The 21,114-nt window shown below is 39.5% G+C and overlaps 1 protein-coding gene across 1 annotated transcript in view; it reads right to left on the bottom strand.

The window, feature by feature from the left end:
* Window positions 1-21,114, bottom strand: part of TNIP3 (TNFAIP3 interacting protein 3) — a gene marked incomplete at both ends in the record, with an annotated part of 83,463 nt that overhangs the window by 11,274 nt on the left and 51,075 nt on the right. Inside the window, 8 exons of the mRNA XM_084286511.1 lie at window positions 260-313; window positions 1,779-1,904; window positions 5,213-5,329; window positions 9,069-9,197; window positions 12,715-12,846; window positions 14,212-14,277; window positions 15,387-15,476; window positions 17,037-17,123. Of these exons, the coding sequence (XP_084142637.1) occupies window positions 260-313; window positions 1,779-1,904; window positions 5,213-5,329; window positions 9,069-9,197; window positions 12,715-12,846; window positions 14,212-14,277; window positions 15,387-15,476; window positions 17,037-17,123 (801 nt within the window). The remainder of the gene's footprint in view (window positions 1-259; window positions 314-1,778; window positions 1,905-5,212; window positions 5,330-9,068; window positions 9,198-12,714; window positions 12,847-14,211; window positions 14,278-15,386; window positions 15,477-17,036; window positions 17,124-21,114) is intronic.

Genomic DNA, 21,114 nt, shown 5'->3' with positions numbered 1-21,114 from the left:
CTCTACGTTGTGAGATTAAGTGCCCTCCTTCCTCCCTCCCAAGAGGGTAAGAGGAGGAAAAAAGGAAGTGCTCGTTCTCCCAACATAAAGAGCTTGAACCCTTCAGCCCCTCCTGTCACATCTAATGCCACTGGCTTTGGTGGCTGACAAGCAGAGGCAGAGACCGGGAGCATAAGAAATGGAGACTGCTCCTCACTGCTCCCGAGGACCAGCATTTCATTCACATCCAACAACAAGGCACAGGTAAACAGAAACATACCTGCTGCTGCAACTGCTTTTCTAGTTTTTCCTTTCCCTTCACACAGGTCTTAATCTGAAAATAAATGAAATATTCACCCTGATAAATCAAACCCTTAAAAATCACATCCAAAGCTGCAATGTCACTGCAATGCAGGGGCATATCACACAGAGCTTGTACCACCTGTAGGGCGCACAGTATGTATGCACTGCAGATAAATCACTGGTCCTGGTCCAGAGGGGCTGGGGAGGAGTGGGAGAGGCCTGTTAGCCCCATTTATAGTCCCTCTGCTCACTGTCACTGCTGTGAGAGGTTCTCACAGCATCCACTGACTGACCAGTCAGGGCCATACAAGAAGTTTAGGTTTCTATGGTCTATAGATGAAGCAAAAATATATAGAAGATGTCTTGGAGTACAAAGACATCTACAGACGTGTCCTACACACAGACACACCTTATTGAACCAACCAGGAGTGGGCTAGTGGGTAGGGGAAAGATAACTAAAAGTTATTGCATGCAAAGTAGCAGATTTGTCCAAGGTATTTCTGCATGCCTGGGATGCCCTGAATGGCAAATCACAGCATTCACTCTGGCACCGCCATTTTGTTTGTTTGTTTTTTCCACCTGCATGGAATGCTTCCAAGCACCTACAAAAGCACAGGTTAGCCTCAGGCCCAACTGCAGCAGTGCCCTAGCATCAGTCAAGATGCCCAACCTGTGCTCCTCTACAACTGAAGCTGGTGGCAGTGAGGAACACTGGACAGCACCTTGTCTCTGACTCTATTGCAAGATCTTACTAGTATTGATGAATGGCTTGGCTGAAAATAAGGCAATACCACAGTTTCTGTTTCAAAACAAAGTTGGGGAGAACAATAAATCATCACAGAACATTTTGGTAATCAGCCATTCTTTTAAGACATTGCACAATTCTGTCAAGACAGGAAACCTCAAAATTTCATAACTTTTAAAGGGAGTTAAGAAAGCTCAAAATTTTGCATGCCATGACTTTGCTTTGGCTTCCTGAATGTCTGTGAACAGAATACTGACACTACTCTGAAGAGATAAAAAGGATGTTGCAACAAGAAATTATTCCAGAGGCTGCTCAGCTAATTTGGATGGAGACTTTTTTTTTTCCTCAGTGATATTAATATTGCTCTGTAATTCCATAGCAGAGGTCAGGATTCATTACAGACGCTTTTTATTTCAAAAGCTGGTTTGATGTTACAACTCTCATATCAAGTGCCAGTGAAACAATCAAGAGTCCTCTGGATTTGTTTTTGATTCCCCCCCTGTATTTTAAGATATGTTTGAAGAGTTCTTGCAATAAACACTCCCTTCATCTACTTAATTTGGAAGTTGCCTCTAATCATTTCTCATCTTCTTACTGCATTACTTCAGAATGATTTCATCCCAGGTGGTGACCTCACATAAAATCCAATGTCAATTAATGGAAGCCAGAAAGCCTTGGATTGTGTGGAGAGTGAGAAAATAAAAATAAAATACACATGTGCTGGCAATAGTGACTTTCTTTTGACTCATACCTGAGAGTTTAGTTTATTCAGTTGAGACTGCAATCTCTCGTTAATCTTCTGCAATGCTTCTTTCTCCTCATTAAGTCTTTCTCTGTCAGATCGCTCCTTTCTGAAGTCTTCTTCATATATTTGTACCTGCAATCATTATGACTATGTGAATTTCAGCAGAGCCACAACAGAAATTTTAATCCACTTTGTTATATGGTTGCTTTTTAAACAATGGCCAAGCAGTGGGATGCATTCCAAAAGGATCCCTCTTTACAGTCCTGCAACCAAAAGATTTTCCCTCACTATTTTTATTTTTTTTATTTTTTTTTTTTAATGAACAATACAAAATGACAATTTCACAGTGGCACATCAACTGAAACAGTCCACAGCTTCACTGTTTGTAGATAGTCATAATTAAAAGGCTTACTGGGGAATATCCATTTTAACAATTATAAATAAGATACAAAATACTAAAGACGTGGATCTTTTTAAGGGATAAACAGTAGTAGGGCAAACATTTTATGATTTTTTTTCCAGTTTTCAATTGCAAACATCTTTTAATCTCTCCAGTATCTCAGATGCAAGCAGTTAGCATTCTGGTGGAGACCGGAGGTGCTCACACAGCACAAAGAAATGACTTCTATCACACTGTCTGACAGAAGATTATCATTTTATTGTCCTGGTTTCAGTTAGCACAGAATTAATTTTCTTCCTAGTAGCTGGTGGAATGCTGTGTTTTGGCTTAGAATGAGAAGAGTGCTGATAACACCCCGATGCTTTAATTGTTGCAGAGCAGTGCTTATACTAAGCCAAGGACATCTCAGCCTTTGCTCTGTCCTGCCAACGGGCAGGCTGGGGGGTGCAGTAAGAGCTGGGAGGGGACAGACCCAGGACAGGTGACCCAAACTAGCCAAAGGGGTATTCCATACCATCTGACGTCATGCTAAACAATATATAGGGGTGGCTAGCCGGGGGGAGGGGGCCGGACTGCTCGGGGTTAGGCTGGGCATCGGTCAGCGGGTGGTGAGCAATTGCATTGTGCATCACTTGTTTGTACATACTATTATTACTTTCGTATTATCCCCATTGTATCATCATTATTATTATTGTTATTATTATTTTTGTTATTTTTTTTTCCTGTCTTATTAAACTGTCTTTATCTCAACTCACGGGCTTCACTTTCCATTTCTCTCCCCCGTCCCAGAGAGGGAGGGGGGAGGGTGAGCGAACGGCTGCGTGGTGTTTAGCTGCCGGTCGGGTTAAACCACGACATTTATCCAACCTAATGATGAGCAACTGTGATCAAAGAACATCCTGCCTTTTTCATAGCCCACTGAATACCACATGACAAGCTTAGCCTTGAGCCTACCTTGTTTTATGCCTTTGCAGTTGCCTGCAGATTTACCTTTTCTGCTGCTCTAACTCTCTAACAAGAGTGTGGCCCAAAGGATTAAGCTGTGCAGAGTAAGTGACAGTATTTAGAGCCATTGTAATATATTTATGGCTAAAAAACTTGAACTAGTCAGGACAGTCAAGAAGTTTACACCTTGGCTGAAACACTGTGGAAAGAAACCCATAGTTCTTCAACTAATGGGCAGGCATCCACCTGGTATGAAGCTGAAGGTCAGTGGCACTTTCAATGACAGATAAGGTTGGATTAGATGGTTTTAGAGGTCTTTCCCAACCTGAATGGTTCTATTATTCTATAACAGCAAAAGCACACTGGAGTGGGAACTATCACCAAAGCTTTCAGGAGTCCTTTCAGTTGGTCACTAAAGCCTGCTGACAATCTACTGTCAAAGAATTTGGTTGCTGTGTCTCATGCTCTGCCCCTAGCATAGACACAGCTGCTTTTTTTTTTTTTTTTTTTTTTTTGCTGGCAGCAGTATTACGACTACACAGGAGAAATAAAGAAACGTTAATACCTCAGGGAAAGAAAAAAGAAGTAAACACAGGGCTCTATAAATTTTCACGACCTGCCTGTTGCAGCTGATTTTTGCAAGTTTTTTTTGAATCTGACGGTCCCACACTAGATATAACCCCCTCCCCGAATAACAGTGTGTAAAATGAACAAAGGCTTTCTGTGTGGCCGCGTGGATCTCTGCTTACAGCCTGTGCCTGAAGGAGGCACGAGCACTACTGACCCTCCAAAATAGCAGCAAAGCTGATGTTTGCAGACATGCAGCTCTCTTGTACCTCTGTCCACCTACATGCACCTCTTTATTAGAGTTTTCTCATTTCTTCTCTCCTACCTCACTCTCTGCTGTCTCACCTCCCTACTGCTCCCCACCTGTACAATTTGTTGAAGCTGCAAGGGAGCAAACTTTGTCACAGCTTTATCATTATATTCTCTTGTCCTGAGAAATAGGGGGACATCTCTGAAGCAATTAATGCCTTTAACTTTTCTATAGTAGCCAGGGATGGCCTGGTGACAGCCAAGCTCTGGTGAGGCTCTGTCATATTGTGTGTCCCAGGGGTCCCTCCTCCATACAGTTAGAGCTTTCTGCTCCATTTCGTGCAGAAGGAAGTTTGGACTCACTGCACTGATTTATACAACTAGAGAAATATAATCATAAAATGGTTGCCCCATGAGAATTCTGAAGTAAAAAAAAAAAAAAAAGAAAAAGGGTTTACTCTATTTTATTGTGTAGAATGAAATAACTCATTACTGTACAATCAAGTGCAGGATTTTATTCTCCAGCATGTGGCAAGCATTACATTAGAGAGCAAAATCTGGCTCTGCTGTCAAACGTGACAGAAACAAGTATTTTATTCCCATTGAATAAAATTCCCATTCTGATCACATCCATTTGTGTGTCAATAATGTTAGCCCTAACACTGTCCAGGATGACAGACCAAAATTGTTAGATTATCTGAAAAGTATCATGCTTTTAAACATATTCTCTCATATGCAGAGTGCACAAAGCACTTGAATTGCTCAAAATGAAGATTTAAAAAAATAATTCTCTGTAGTGATTGGTATGCAGGTTATAGATTCAAAAGTCTCATACCACACTTTGAACAACTACGATATCAACACTCTAATTTTCCAAGACCAGCATTCTCTAGACAATTCATTAAACTTTCAACTTCTACGATATAAGGAGCAGAAGATACAAGCAACAAATTCATCAGTAACTCATGAAGTTTGGCATTCTCTCTGGAGAAAATTCAGTCCCTAGCAGGGAGCTGGCAGGACGCCTCCAAAAATCACAAGAATCATTCTGCAGCTTGAAACCCTACACAAGAGCTTGCTCCAGTCTTTCGCAAGGACTGAATTTCACTTTATGGACACTGCTGTGATGACAGCATCTTAGGAAACACCAATTTGAATGGACTATAACTCTTCCGTTCCAAAGTACTATATAGCAAGTCAGCCAGGCACTGTTCTTGGGAGAGAAGGCAAAATCGTATGGCATGAAATTCAAGGCAGGCTTGCTTCCAGCCATTCTCACCTGCTGCTGGAGAACTTCAAGTTGGGTTCTCATGTCCTCAAGGCTGTTCTTGTCAACCCCCTCTGAAGGAGTCCCAGGAACAGATTGGTGCTTCTTTTGCAACACATCCTTAAGGGCCTGCAACATAAAGCATCATAGTTACTGTACTGAGATCCACCACATCAGAAAGATTTACTTTGCAGCATTATAAAGCTTTCTCCTTAAGTAGAGTCACAGACCTTTTTTCATTCATTTGCAGTTGTTTCAATTATATACAGTGAATATTGTGAATAACATTTATGTATGCCTAAGTCCAAATTCTCAAAGCGCCTACACTAGATCCATGAATTTGAGATGGTGTAGTTTAGAAGACTGTGTTTTTACTTAAACTATAACCAACAACTAGCTGTGGAAATCACAGCTGCAAATCTCATTCAGAAATACCGTTTTCCCTGTGCAAATCAGAATTTGAGAAAGCCAAGACCGGTGTCAAAAGACGAAACAACCCAAGAATGTTAAAGTAGCATTCGACTATGCCTATAAATGTTCCTGTAGTAAAGTCAGACTGAAACACTTTTTGCACCAGGAGCACAAATTTCGACAGCTGGAACCAAAGTGAATATTCACATCGAGACGAAGTTATGTAGTCTCTACAACTTGTCACTAGAGGGAGTCATGTATACACACACTACACTGAGAATGCTCCTATACTATTTTTCAAATTCTGCTACATTTCTTTGCAGATTTTATTTATTTAATAGTGTTCCACAGCTGTCCCTTGGACTGGAATAGTTCTTAAATCATTCTTACCACTTTCTGTCTATAACCACACTTACACATTTCTTATTTACTCTACCACAAACGCTCACATTTCAATTTCAGTGCTTTTCTGCATCTCCCATGGAACATACGGACTCAGCTAATTTCCTCCACTTTAGAAGGTTCTCTTCTTGCTAGTGGTCCCCAGCTTCCCCTGACTGGCCATGCACCACTCATGTTGTAAGAGAAGGGAGAAAATAACTTGGAAAGGGAAAAGGGAGAAGGGGAAGAAGACAAGCAGAAAAAAAAGAGCACCTAAGAAACCCAATGATTAGTATTGTGGAATTCATCTTCCATGAAGTATCAAAAAGGGGGAAAAATAGCACTTCCAACAAGGAATGCAGAAGAGAAAAGGGAGGCCTTTTATCTGATGAAGTACTGTCCCTAAGAACAGTGCAGGAGAGAAAGAGGTATACTACTGACAAAGATTGTATTCCACGTTATACGTGAATAAGGTTATACCTAAATATGGGATGATGTGGACACAAATAGCTCACTGACTAATCTTCTTTTTGTCCCTTCCAGCCACTGCTAATCTCTTTTACAATATGACACTTCAGTGCTCTACACAAATAGCAAAACAAGTAATAAAAACAAGTTGCACATCAGCTTTTAGATTGGAAGTGGAAGGTCAGCAGCCACAAGTGTCTGTGAAGTTTTTATATCATGATTCTAGGTAGTGAGCTGCAAGGTATCATATATTTTGCAAAATGAGTTATAAGAGCTTCTTTCATGATAAAAATGAGCACAAGCAGAAAGGTAATACACAGTGATGCTCCCAAGAAGGAGGATAACATAGCTCTGTGGCAATGGCAGGATGACTAACAGCAAGGAACAAGTAAAAATGAGAAGGACCTCACAGCTCACTGAGTTTAACTCAGCTTAACTTCATGCAGTGTTAAATAATGTTCATTTAGAAATACTAAAAACTGAAACCTGAAATCGCAAGACAAGAAGCACAGAGTTTTTTCTGATATATATACACATATATTTATCAAAAAGGAAACTATATTTCTGAAAGACAACTAACTTGGTTTTCAAAGTTATGAGAAGGATGTGGTCCATGCAGCTAGCAATCCCTTAATCTAACCACACGAGTGTGCCACATTTGGGAAGAAATTTTGAAGAGAAAAGCCTTACAGACATTAGAAATGGGATGAAGTAAAGCAGACTTTAACCTGATCGTCTTTCATTTTAAAAAAATAATAATAATAAACAGATTTTCTTAATTGGGAAATTACAGCCTATCAGTCTACGTTTGAATGACACAACTGAGATAGTGCTGCAGCAAAGTTATCAATTAAGTCAGAGAGAAATTTGTCTAGTACTTGAACTGTAAGGCAAACAAGGAAACAGCAACAGAAAAGCCAACAGTCTTGGGATATGGCATTTCAAACTATTGCAACACTTTCATATGGCAAACATCAAAGTAGGATCAGATCTACATATTGGGTACTCTGGTTGACCAGATCAATGCTGAATGAAGCTGGAAGCAAACAGGTTAAACAGGTATTTAAGAACCAGTAGTTATATCTTCCATAAACTGGGAACTAAGTAGCTTAAAATCATGCATAAGCAAGCATGGTTATGTATTTAAGGGAACAAAAAACTTGGATCAGCTTAGCTACTGTCTGGTAATGAAAATATGATTGATTCACGTTGATATGGGAAAAGAGCAAGGGTAACAGCAGGAGTGAAGCAATTTGTTTGATACTACTACCATTAATAATAATAATAATCATCATCATCATCATCATCTGGCCTGAATAAATTCAGCCCAACTGAAATGGATGAAAGTGTCTAATGAAAGAAGGGTTACAGCTCCAGAACAGCCTTCCAACAGAAGTAACGCAGAAGGAGCTTAAAGTGCTTTTAAGGTAGAAGTTTGATTTGGGAAAATTTGTAAGCAATTGAAGGCACTGAAACTACAATAGCAGAGGTACTAGACTTAAAAGGTCACAGTATTACATGTGTTCATGAGATCTGAAGGATGCAGTTACACAGGAAATCAGTAAAGCATCACTCGTGTGAGAAACTATGTTGCATAAAGCTGATGTTTCATTTAAAACTATGGTTTATTCACCTACATCTTAGTTCCAACAACACTGTAAGATTCTAAAAATAAAATAAAATAAAATAAAAATCAAGATCTGTAATGAAAGTCAGAAAAGGTTTTGAGCAAGTCTTGTCAATGCATTTCAGAATGAACTAAAGATCATAAATTGTCAGATATTTTAATATGGCAACATTACCTTTTTGCCCTGACTTTCACACATTCTGGTCCTCCAATTTATGCTTCACTTAAAGATACACAGCAATGGTTATTGCAGTGCATTTCCTCAGGAAGCGTTTGTGGTTCACCGTGAAGTACAGAATTGTTAGAAAACACCCACTGCTTTATGTGATCTTTTGATTAAACAAAGTTGCATTTATTACTTTCCCTCAGTTAAAAAAAAAAAAAAAAATCCCCTGAGCTATTTTATGGCAATTTCCTCAATGAAATACACACACACGCATACATACAAATATATATACAAAGTCATGTATGTATGCATGCATGCATATAAGACTGGAGCATATGTCTTGTGAAGAGAAGCCATTCTCAGACAGAACATACGTAAAACAACAGTTTTTAAACTGTTTGATTATTATTTTTTTTATCACAGTGTTCCACTGGAAGCGCATGAAAACAGCTTTGTGCCATTTCCCATTTCCCTTTTGTTTTAAGGAGGGGAAACCTAGAAAGAATATAATTATGACAGAGACAAGTTTCAGAGAAGAAGCCAAAGATTTTCTTAACTTTCTTCTTTACAGTGCAAACCCTCCAACCTGCCAAGAGCAGCATGAACAGGTGTTAGCTAAATTCAGTTCTTGCTTCTTTCCCCATCTCTCAGAATCTATGATCTATGGATTAACAGTGACCATTAGTTTGTTACCATAGACAGATTGCTCACCCAAGTAGTGAAAATAAAGTCATCAGGTAGTGTTAGTGCTTAACATCAGAGACCCTAGAATTAAAGGGAGAAGTCCTAGTCACTGGCTCAACTCTTGCTCATACCTTATTAAGACGACTTATTTCACACTCATAGTGTTCTTGTTTTCTTATCATTGAGGCATTCTTCTGCTTCAGGAGCTTGTTCTCTTCCTTCATGTCGTGCAGGACTTCGCTGAGAACCTTTGTTTCTTTCTGGGATGCAAAATACAGAGAAATGCAGATGGAACCATTTTTCAAAACAATTTTCAAGTATCTGCTGCCTGGCAGATGTGCTGAATTTTTGGTGTCCCAAACACAGCTGGGAAGGAAAGCAACAGGAAGATGCATGGTTAGTAAAACCCAGATATGATAAAGTTTGTTGAAATTGTTTTGACCACTCACCATATGATGAGATAGAGGCAACATACCAGAATAAATTCCTGCTCTCCACAATCTGCAGTTGCATAAAGGCATGAAAAAGCTGGCAGGCCAAAGCAAATGGTAGCATACAAATGACCATCGCAACCCTGCCTTAGTCTCATCCACTCAATGCAAGGCCAGGGCTAGAAGCAGGTGGAGTCCCAGCCACCCCGAGTATCATACAACATCGGAGACAAAAACACATCTCTGTATCATACAGTGTGAGGGCTCTTCCCACTACTCAAGAGGCAGGCCTCAGCTTGCTCAAGAATTACCAAGCTGCCAACTGAGGCTTAGAAACCCATATTTTTTTTTTTTTTATTTTTTCTTTACCTCATCACTTTTGTTGTTTGGAGCTCGACCCTTCTTAGTGTGTGTGCCTACGCTGCTTCCATCCCAGCAAACCACCATGAAGATATCCATATTTGCAACAGGACTTATCAAGTCTTTCAAGATGTTATTATACTAATTAGTAGGACAGATTTGCAAAATTAAGTTTGATTCACTTCTCCTATTGCTTTCAGCACAGCTATTTTCAACTGACACTGAGGGGAGCTAAGATTCAGATCAGAGCCCGAAGTAACTGGCATTGTGTAAGCTTCCCTCCTTTCTCTCCAGGGTAATGCATTCCTAGCTAGCTTGCTTTTGTCAAATTGTCTTAGAGAAAGATGTTCAGACATTTGAAACAGAGTGACTGTTCTACAACAACAAAAAAACTTCAAATATTCCTCTGCAGCTGCTTTATGTGATAAAGAAATGAGATCCAACAATCACACACACATGACACCATACGCATACTATCTTTTTGTGCAATAGCACTATCTCTGTGCAGCCAGCTACTAGGTATTTTCTCTCTGGGCTCATGAGAAGTGAATCACTGTGTCCACATCAAGCCACTGAAAAACACCCCTGAGAAACTGTCCCATATGCAGAAGGTAGCCTTATTATCCTTTGTTCTAGGCTACTTGGAACATTTCTATAAGGAACTCACTCAGGATTTAACTCAAGTTGGCATGTCTCTGTATGCTTGAATATATTTAAAAAACAAAAACAAAAAAAAAAAAAACTATAATCCTTGTAGGTTTTTAGCTTTATTCTACTCTTTGCCATCCCCTCTTCCTCTCTCCTAGCACACATTCTCCTTCTCCAAAGCTGACAGCTTGGGGAATACAAACATTTATAATTAACCCAAACACGGTTTGTTTGGGTTTTTGAACCATCTGAATTCTTAGTCTTGTTGCTTCTTATTCAACACTTAATCTTAGGTTTTATGGCTTCTTTGCCAGAAGTCATCTACAGGCACACAGTTGAGCGCAGAGAGAACAAAATAATTTAAATCTCCAAAACAGTCAGTTTTCATCTGTGGGCCATGGAGGACATGCAAACAGATTAACTTTTAATTCCCAACATTGTCAGTGTGACAGTCATACCTTCAGATGCACCAAAAAAGAAAATTAGCTCCATTAGACAGAGATTGTTTGCTGTTGCTGGTTTTCCCATACGGCTCAGGGAAGCTACTCTGAATAAATAAATTTAAAAGGTCCTGTCAGGCTGCTGGATTAGATAAGCAATTAGAAAACAAACACCTTATTACTCTGACCTGGCAACAACCTTCTGCAGCCTATGCCAGCTCCATGGCTATAGGGAGTGAAGAACATTAAAAAATAAAAATAAAAATAAAAATAAAAATAAAAATAAAAATAAAAATAAAAATAAAAATAAAAATAAAAATAAAAATAAAAATAAAAATAAAAATAAAAATAAAAAAACGTTGCTATCTTCTAAGAAAATAAAATATATACAGAGATACATATATAATACTGTAAATATAAAATATAAAATAAATGCAAGTATGAAGAAAGTTAGATGCTGTAGAAAAAAAATACAAAGCCCTACAAAATTTAACGTGATAGATCTGTCAACCCAGGCCCCTTCAGCACGCTGAACTTTAAACCAACAGACTTACTTGTGTGTTTTCAAGCTGAACAACTTTAAGCATTTCTCTTAATTGTCCCTTGGAACTGCTTTTTCTTCACCTAGCCCCATGGGCAGCACAGCGTAACTTGATGTGGATATTATAATTTATGATGCTCATTCAAAATTCTCTACTTTTACCAGCTACATCTGCAAAGGTGTAGATCTCCTGCATCCCTGCAGGGCATCCAACAAGTAAAGAAGTTCAAAAGAAATAGAAGCACATAGTGGCTGCCATATAATTTGTAGAGAAATTGCTGTTCTAAAGTTGGTATGCCAGGCGGGTTGACCCATCCCCGCAAGAGATTTTTAGAGTATATAGTTACCTTGTTCATTATTCACGTATGCACAAAAACAATTTGAGAGTGTACTGCTCATTGTTACCTTTCCAAAGAGTTAGCAGTTTTTCACAGCTATCATTTATTAAAAAGGTTGACAGTAAACATCTTAGTAATATGAACAGGAAAATTGATTGTCTAGCATTGACTGTATACTCAGGGCAAATACAGGCAGTGATTAAACAAGTTCATAATGGCATAGTTTGCTTTGAAGCATGTAAATGGGCCTATGGGTTGGAAACCAAGCACGTTTACCCATGTTGTAATAGATAAGTAAGTAAGAAAAAATGTTCAGCCTATGAAAATAAAAGTTTTTTTCCTACAACAGCTATCATATTTTTTATCTGATAATGGAAGTGATGTGATTGCCACTTGTCTTCAGGTTTGTTTCACATTATCAAGTTTCCCATGAGAAAGGAGAACCTTGCCTTCAGCTGTTAGAACAGCAGTCAGAAGCTCTTACAAGAGGTTACGAAGCTGTGTTACCATGAAACAGAATGAGAATAGTTAGTGCTTACTCTCTGATGCTTGACAGATGGGGCAAACCTTTTCTGCATATTTGGTAGAAAGTTGCTGATTACTTTGGTTGGTGGGTTTACTTTGGTGGGAATTTAGCTTCAGGGATCTGACTTTTTATTGTTGAGCATTTTATGTGATATCTGCAGCTTTTCCATTTAAAATTGCGGTAGCATTTTCTTTCTCTGGACACAAAGAAATTCACCCTAAAAAGAACACTCAGGAAGAAAATATCTAAGCTATGCACATCAATCTGCTCTTTATTCCTTCTCACACACACTACTGCTGTGTGGTCTGACAATTTATACAGAAATGACTGCCTCACAATGCATAGTTCTCTGATCAAAGAGAAGATCAGCCACTGCCTTGGGTACAATATTGATGAGCACCCAGCACCACCACCTACGGGGGCTGCAACAGCCCATGGTGTGCACTTAGTAGAAGAGAGAGGAAAGACACTGGGTGACAGTGCACCCTCCTACCATTTCCTGTGACAGCCTGTCTCTGCCCAGGACTTGCAGCCTCTCCTTTTCTGGAGGATGCCGATGTCTCTCTTCCTCCAGCTCACTGACTCTCCTCTCTGACATGTCCAGTTTTGTCTTCATTTCTGCCAGCTGAAAAGCAAATAATATACCACGGTGGGCTGACTGTGCATCCAGAAAGGCACAGCACCCCAAAGGTGCCTCCAAATCCTTTCAACTCTCAGCAGATTAGCATAAAGGCGTGGATCTGGTTGGGTGCAAAGTGCCCAACCGCTTACTCCTCCCCCCAAGCCCTGCTGCTCTGTTTGCAGGGCAGACTCTTAATGATTTAGGGCAATTTTTCTCATGGTGTTACCTCAGTTGGCTCAGGCACTGATTTTGCTGCCAAAGCACTGCTACCACAGGGCTGTTCCTGCATATGAATTCTCCATTTTTAATGTTCTTTTCCTTTCCCTTTGCAACACGGGCTGCCTTGGCACTAGTACACTTCCAAAGCAATCTAGCCAGAGGCATAAAACTGTCCCATATTAAATGAGGAAGAGACATTTGAATTCTCTTTGCACAGAAAAGTCAAGGAAGAAATGATCCAGATCTCAGTAAAACTTACTGGAAAATATTAGAGAAAATTTTCCTGATAAGCACATGAGGTCACTTGGCAAACTTCCTTTTCATAGAAGGAAATAAGAGAAGTGTCAGTTTATGAACCAACTTAATTTTTAGAATACTGAGAAATATTTTAAGCAGCTAGCTTTGCTATGCAGTTGATTATAACGTCTGCAGCTAATATGCCACAGAGCTGCAAGCAAGGAATGAAAGCTATGACAATGGCATCTTGTCAAAAATAAATAAAAATATAAATAGATAAGTATTTATTTACCATTTACTTTTTATATTATTAATATTTTAATATATAATTAATATTTTTGTACAGAGCAGTTTCTCAAAGGTAAAAAGTCTCTCTTCTTACAGAAGGTGGCAATCATGGAAGATTTACCTGAGCGCTTCCCCATTACAGGGAGCCCTGGTGACTTTCTAGGCTTCCTAAACCAAAGTGAAATTTACCACAAAAGATGGGACAAGAACCAATAGACGTGCAACAAACTGAGTCAGTGGCTGGACACACCAGACACTGCAGGATAATTTTCAGGTCATTCTGCTCTGAAGTGTGACCTTCTGGAAGGCATGAACACCTCTGCTGTCATGTCCACCCACGGTTCCCTACTAATTTAGACAAAGCTTGCTTGTCTGTTCTCTTGTTATTTGTCTCACTGAAGATTGCAAATACATAAGCTTCACTTTTATGTAATGTGATTTTATTTTATTTAGGTATTTTACCTCTGTAAGCGAAAGACAAAATACAGAGTAAATATGATGATGGTGCCCACATGCCCACTCAAAGATACTACTACTGCAGCTACAGCTGGTTGATTTTTAAGCACAGATTTAAGCAGCAGCAAATAGTGTTCATATTCCAATAGAAGCAGTTAATATTGTTACCTGTTCTTCATAAAGTTGTTTCATAGCTCTAAACTGATGATCCCATTGTTTGTTCACCTCCAGAAGCTGTAATTATCAGGAAGAAACAGTAAGTAACCCTCATTTCAACAATGTCGATATATGAGACCTATTCTCTAGCTATGAGTGTTCACAACCTCTTTGTTATCTGGACAGTCCATTTCAAGAAAAAGTAAACATGAAATCCAGTGAGCTTTATGGCTCATCTGCCATTTCTTTGTTATTTCAACTAAGGCAGATGAATGTTCAGGAAGTAACATTCAGGAAAGATGCAAATAGAAAATAAACTATAGGTGAATCATTTGCAACACTGTACAAATCCCAAACTGCAATTCCTAAATGGCTAAGGACAATTTTGTTAATTTGTTTTCAGTTACATAAGCATATTTGCAGTTAGAAGGTCATCAGCTTCAAAACAGTGAATTGAAGACGCCTATCAACCGCAATTACAGCTGGGTGCAAACCCTGCTTGCCTTTTTCAGTACCACTAAACTGAGCAAACGTATGCATGCAAAACAGGGAAGATTGGCAAACACCTTGCATAAAATTGGTATGAGTGAAGTCAATGTGTGTACATTTTTATTGGAGAAGGCCAAATAGGTTTCCCAGAAGTACTTTGATTTGTAGGATGCACGTTGACTCTTTAGGATGCTCAGAAATAGAATAGTTTCCAGTTTGCTGCTACCTGTGGTAACACTCCAGTTGCTACTACTCACAGTTATTCCTTAGGCTTTACCACAGTGATCATTATGAAAGTTTGCCATTTTTGACATATAAATCTCCACTCTTCTGGATTTATAACCGTGTTACAATATTTGGTCAATATTTGTTTTTAGGAACAGTTCTCCAAATTTAACTGCCTAGATATAGGAACTATAGGAACTAATTTAAACACAAGTTTAAGTGTCTGCATGCATCAGGCTGTGAAGAAATGAGAAGTGGAAATTCTCCAGATAGAAATTTCCTCAAAAGAGTGGGGGATGAGATTTCCAGAGAAGAAACAGAGCTCTTGCTGCAGTGCCTGATGAAACCAATTGCTGCTTAAATACAGTGTAAGTAACATTCAATGATTTCCTGCCATGGAAATGTTACTGAATTTGTAATGTCTATCTTAGGTTATAGCTGTAAAGGTTAAGGGTAGGTAAACTTAAGATTACCTCTCGTCTCTGTCTTTCCAGTGAGAGAATCTGTTGTTCCAGAGAATTGGCTAATACAGTCTTCTTTTTGGTCAGTAGTACGTGCTTTGACTAGATGAAAAAAAAAAAGTTCAAAAATGAATACTTCCAGCATCCCCTCTTCAAGTCATGTTTATCATATAAAACTCCCATCCACCCTGCCACCTGCAATGTAAAGAAAGTGACACAGCAACATTTTCTTACAGTGTATTTGCCATCGGTATCTTAACACCTGCTGACAGCAGATTCTGAAGCGTACATCTGCTTTAACCCTGGTTAGCCTGTGTTTCAGAGCCATTATGCAAATGGGTGGCAACATAAACAAAATTAGGTCTCATTGCACCATCTGAGGTATAGAACACAAAATAGGCTAACAAAAAATAGGCTTTTAATTATCTTACAGATGGTAATACAACCAAATAGTAAAAGCCACAAAAGTTAAGCATAAGTTAAAGTGGGCGTAAGTAATTCCCTTCGTTTACAAGAACTAGAATAATTAGTAGTTTTGCGCCCGGTAAGTGTTTGCAGGCCTGCAGCAATAATCTTTAGCACAATGGGTTCAAAACAAGCAATACAGAAAATGAATAGGCTATTTGGAGCAATTAGGAAAATCGGTCCAATCTGCGATTGTTTGATTTAACTTGGAGTTTTGTCCATGAAGGACAAAAGCAGCTAAGCCCTCGTTCTTGTAATGGCAATGACAAATATCATAATTTCCCAGAAGTTTCCATGAGTTCTCATGAATACAAACATGTGATATACATATATATATATATATAAAGAGAACTGGCTTGGATAAAAAAACACACATTCATAAAAATCCATTTGGATCCATATGTGGTCAGGGATATTTTTTTCTCCCTAATCTGAATTCTAACCAATACATGAGAAAATGGGGAATAAAAGTGTGAGCACCTCTAATGTCTTATGACTCCTGAAATTAATTTATTTTCTTCAACTAGAGAATTTAATGCCAACAATAATGAAGAAGATCACAGAATATTTCTACTGTGTCTTTTCATATGCATAAACCCTGGCCACATATTCACCCCCAACCAGTCCTGCAAAGCTCTAATGGTGGAGCGCTCGATTTCCATGTCAGAAAATAATCCCTCTTCCTGTAGAAGTTCATCAACATGTTTAAATTAAAGTATCTGAAAAAATTACATGGTAGTCAGTGGAATTACTCGTGTTCAGGATCTGGGCCTTAGGCATATATTTAGGAGCACAAAGAGTATTAAAATCAATATGACAACTCGCAAATCTAAACGTTACAAATATGTTCAGCAAATTGGTTTGAATGCTGCTCAAAGTTGCTGGATCACTAAAATGAACCACTTTCTACCTTTTGTGTAATAACAAATCAAAGTGACTAGATCACTTTTGGGAGGAGGAAAAAGAGAAGGAAAAAAAAAAAGATTTTATTTCTAAGAATTTCATATCTAAAAATTTGATATCTAAAAATATGTAACATTTCCTTCTACTTTTAAGCAGAATAAATCATTCAGATGATTCTGCTGGAACACAAAAATGAGCCTATAACTGCCTATAAAGTGGCCTGTACCTGCACCAGGTGAAGCCATGCCAGCTACACAAACAGCACATCAGAGGAGAGCCAAAACATTCACTTACTTCGAGCAGGTCTGCTGGAGCTTCCATTTCACTCACATCTGCCCACGTGCATCCAAGACGGCCTTGAGCATTTGTTTCACTGCGGGTCTTCGAAAGAGAGAGCAATGAAACAGGTATTTTACATCCCTTAAAGGAGTGGAGGGAAATGCACGAAGACACAGAAGATACACAAGCACTGCCTGTGAAAGCAGCAGAGACTAAAACCTAGGTGGTGGAATTCTGATTTTAACCTTTTCCTCCTTCCTAGCTGGGGCTTCCCAGAATGGTTCAAGCACACTGCCTATGACTAATACACCAGGCAAGGCAGCACTCTGTGTACTCCAGATGCAAATTGCAGTCGACTGGCCAGTTCGCCCCTGAGAGAGGAAGTTGCATGTGTAAGGGAAAGAAGAGTACATTTTTCAGTAAATAAGAGGACAGGGTTTTCTATCCCTGTTTCCAGTTGTAGCAAAGCACTTATGTAAGTATGACAAGTATTAAGTGACAGTAAGATAGCGTGAACTGCCACGACAGAAAAAGTTAGTGTAGTGAGTCATGCCCCGAAAGGAGCAATAGATAAGCTATGGTGAAGGGGACACTCCTGCAAAAGCCAGGATGTCTATGGGAACACTGTAACTGGAAAACCAATTTACTTTCCTTGAAGAAGAGCTGCACAAAGATGCAGAATGCCAGATTTTGTTCTTCTCTTAAGGACCTAGTACTTGCCATTCTAGTCACTTACCCTACCTGAGCATGGACCTAGCTTTAAGGTGCTCAAGCCTTAATGCTTCAAACTTATGTCTTCGTTCCCCATTTGGAAAAAGAGACTAAAGTTGCCAAGTTAAATTCATGGGAAAGATTAACAATTAAAAGGCATCCACAGACTTTTCACATCCAAAGTGAAGAGAAAAAAAGAAAAGCATGAAGTATTTCTGCCTTCAGCCTTGGAATTCTGAATAGCAATGGATTGGAGAAGGAAACTTGAAAGAAAAATAATTTTCCTTATTGTGGAAAGATCCCTGGGTCTGAGGTCTTTTTTTCAGTGAGGGCAGAAGTTGTTTACTTGCTCTTCAAGAAACAGAATTAAAGCTAGCTTGTGAAGTTTGACATACATAAATCTTCAGAAAATAACATAAAACTTCAGGAGATCTTTAGACAAACTAAAGTAATCCTGTGAAATGGCGGAATTTAATAGCCACATTCCAGATTGCTGGTTCACAATGTGTGACTAAGCAAATCCTGTTTTGCAAAAATAAAAGCCCAGTTTGGAAGAAAGCTACTGTTTTAAAATATTTGCACATGAAATATATCCTCCCTACTCTGATGTTCTTCTTAATTGCTCTCTTTTATGGATAGGCTGAAAAACTTGTGGGTTATAAAGAAAGAAGTTTAAAGACAGATTTTATTTTAGTAGAGGCATTTTAGATTCTACACGGGAGGCATTCTACCCATCAAAAAATAAAACGATTCCATCTGTACCTATACCAAAACCAGCCTTTGAGTACATATCCCTTCCAGGTACAGCATTGGTTTAAAGGAAAAAAATATCTAGGTATGGCAGATAATGTAGCAGCAATTCTGGTAATTGCATTTCTTGACATTTCTCCTTTGATTAATGTATGGTGAGGAACACATTAAGTGTCATGCTGCAAAATTAACCTCTCCATCACCTAGGAAAAATTAAGTGAAACAGTGAGGCCATCCTTTGGAAAATAGGCAGGTGACAAGGCCAACTTCTAATGAATAAACACATCACACTACGTCAGAGGAAGTAGTGATAGTTAAACTGTACAATCGCTGTAGCAGAGAAGAAAGAGAGAGCAATGCATTTTAAAAATGAGACTGAGTATTGTAATGGAGTTATCTAAAGTTTATGTCAAATCAAAGCTTATCCCTAAGGATTTTGAAGCCATGGGCAAAAGTAGGTAACAGCCCTATCATACATATGAGAAAACAGACCAGCCAAATATTAAAGGTCATCCAGATGTTAGTGTCAGATCACAGAACAAATGACGTCTCACCCACAACCTGTGGCTGTCACATCCGCTTCTGCAGCATCCATCAGCAGGGTGTCTGCATAATTTGGTGTTCTCACACACTGGAGAGTGGAAAACTACTTTCTGGACTGAAGTTACTGCATATGAAGAGTCAAGAATCAGCTACTGAAGGAGAGGCACTAGACACGAGTGACAGGAACACTACCTTTCACCTTCTCACAATATCCCACTGCCTCCTCCAATGCCTGCCATAGCCCTGTAGATGATAAAGTTGTGGAAATAGAGTCTGACTTGGTCTGTATAGCACTAACACTGAGCAAGTAACTGATTCATTATAACACAACCAGAAAACATCTGCATTTCACGTCTGCTCTCATGGGCAATGATCCTTAAGCCTGGACAACTCCCCTTACTGCAGTTCCTATGGTGAGCACAGTCCCATCCCCATTCCAGCAGCAGCCTAGCTTTTGGGAGAAAAGTCCAAACTGCTGCATTTATGGTCTGGCCTACATGGTAAGACCAGCCCTGGCTACTGAGTTCTTTGACACACCATGCTGTGGGGTACCATGTGAGGTGCAGTCCCCCACAGTAGGGACAGAAGAGCAAACTGAAGACACAGCCCTGCTCATGAGTCCTGACTCCCACCTGAGAGATGTTGGTGCTCAAATCACTCTGCAGAGAGGTTGAGGGTAAGTCCCTAAGATCACACGGCTGTTATCATTGATTAGTTCAAAACCTGAAAAGCTGGGTGGGTACTAGGACCCTAAGTCCTTCATTGTTAATACCTTAATGACCCTGTTAACAACTACTGAGAGTAAATTATTATCTCTTGGACTGGAGGATTTGAAGCTTTCAGAGACTATCATGGGATATTATACCACAGGGCTGTGATCTCAGAGGCTGCAGTAAATTCAACTAATTCTTATTCTTTTGAAGTCCTCTTCTGCCACAACTAATGAAAATATGGCAAATGCTAATATTTTAATATTGTTTTGTGAAAGGTACAGATTTCAGCTGAAGAAGCATCTTGATGAGAGCTGAAATCTCTAAGGATTTTTGACTAATTGCACCCTGCATATTCACATTAAAAACAGTGACAAATCTTCTTGCACCATCTTGCTCTTAGCTATTGCTTTCCACCACAGGGATAGTATTCAATATGACAAAATAGAACTGACATCAATTACTTTTCAGTATGTAGCTAGGCAAACAGCATTCATACAGATAATGCTAGTGCTCCTTCAGACAGTGCGTAAAGTCAACTGCCTTTTAAGAGATTTATAGGAAATCCATCCAGCTCAAGGGTTAGAACGTGACGCTAAAGAGCAATGGTGCTGTTCAGTTGTGTGAGCAGCTTGGTGGGAGATAGGTATCTTGTTCCCTCCCTCGCAAGTGTTTTTCAGTTTCAGTTAGCACGTAAGAACAGTACTATGCCATGGAAAGAGAAGAGTTTATCTAGAACCTGTAAGAACAGAAGAAAAGCCAATGAGTAGGGAACAAAAATTCAAGCTCTTCAGAAGTGCTGGTCTTCTTCCAGTTATACTTGGGAGAGGTTGAAGTAAAGATGTTGTCTCCCTCTGGAGGGAAGTGATTCTCACCCTCTACTCTGCATTCATGAGACCCCACCTGAAGTACTGTGTTCAGCTCTGGGGCCCCCAGCACAAAAATGGACATAGACCTGTCAGAGAGAGACCAGAAGATGGTCACAAGGATGACTGAAGGGCTGGAGCACCTCTCCTTGTGAAGACGGGTTGAGAAAGCTGGGGTTGTTCAGCTTGGAGAAGAGAAGGCTCCTGGAAGACCTTATAGCAGCCTTCCAGTACCTAACCAGGGCCTACAAGAAATATAGAAAGGGATTCTCTCAGGGATTGTAGTGATAGGACAAGGGGGAATGGCTTTAAACTAAAAGATGGTGTATTTAGATTAGATCTAAGGAGGAAATTTTTCACTCAGAAGGTGGTGAGGCCCTGGCACAGGCTGCCCAGAGAAGCTGTGGATGCCCCATCCCTGGAGGTGTTCAAGGCCAGGCTGGATGGGGCTTTGAGCAACCTGGTCTGGTGGGAAGTGACCCTGCCCGTAGCAGCAGGGCTGGAATTAGATGA

Source organism: Netta rufina (genome assembly GCF_964035555.1).
Source record: "Netta rufina genome assembly, chromosome: 4".
In the NCBI taxonomy this organism is placed as follows: domain Eukaryota; kingdom Metazoa; phylum Chordata; class Aves; order Anseriformes; family Anatidae; genus Netta; species Netta rufina.
Note: the sequence above shows the minus strand (reverse complement) of the source record. Positions and strands in the feature narration are given on the sequence as shown.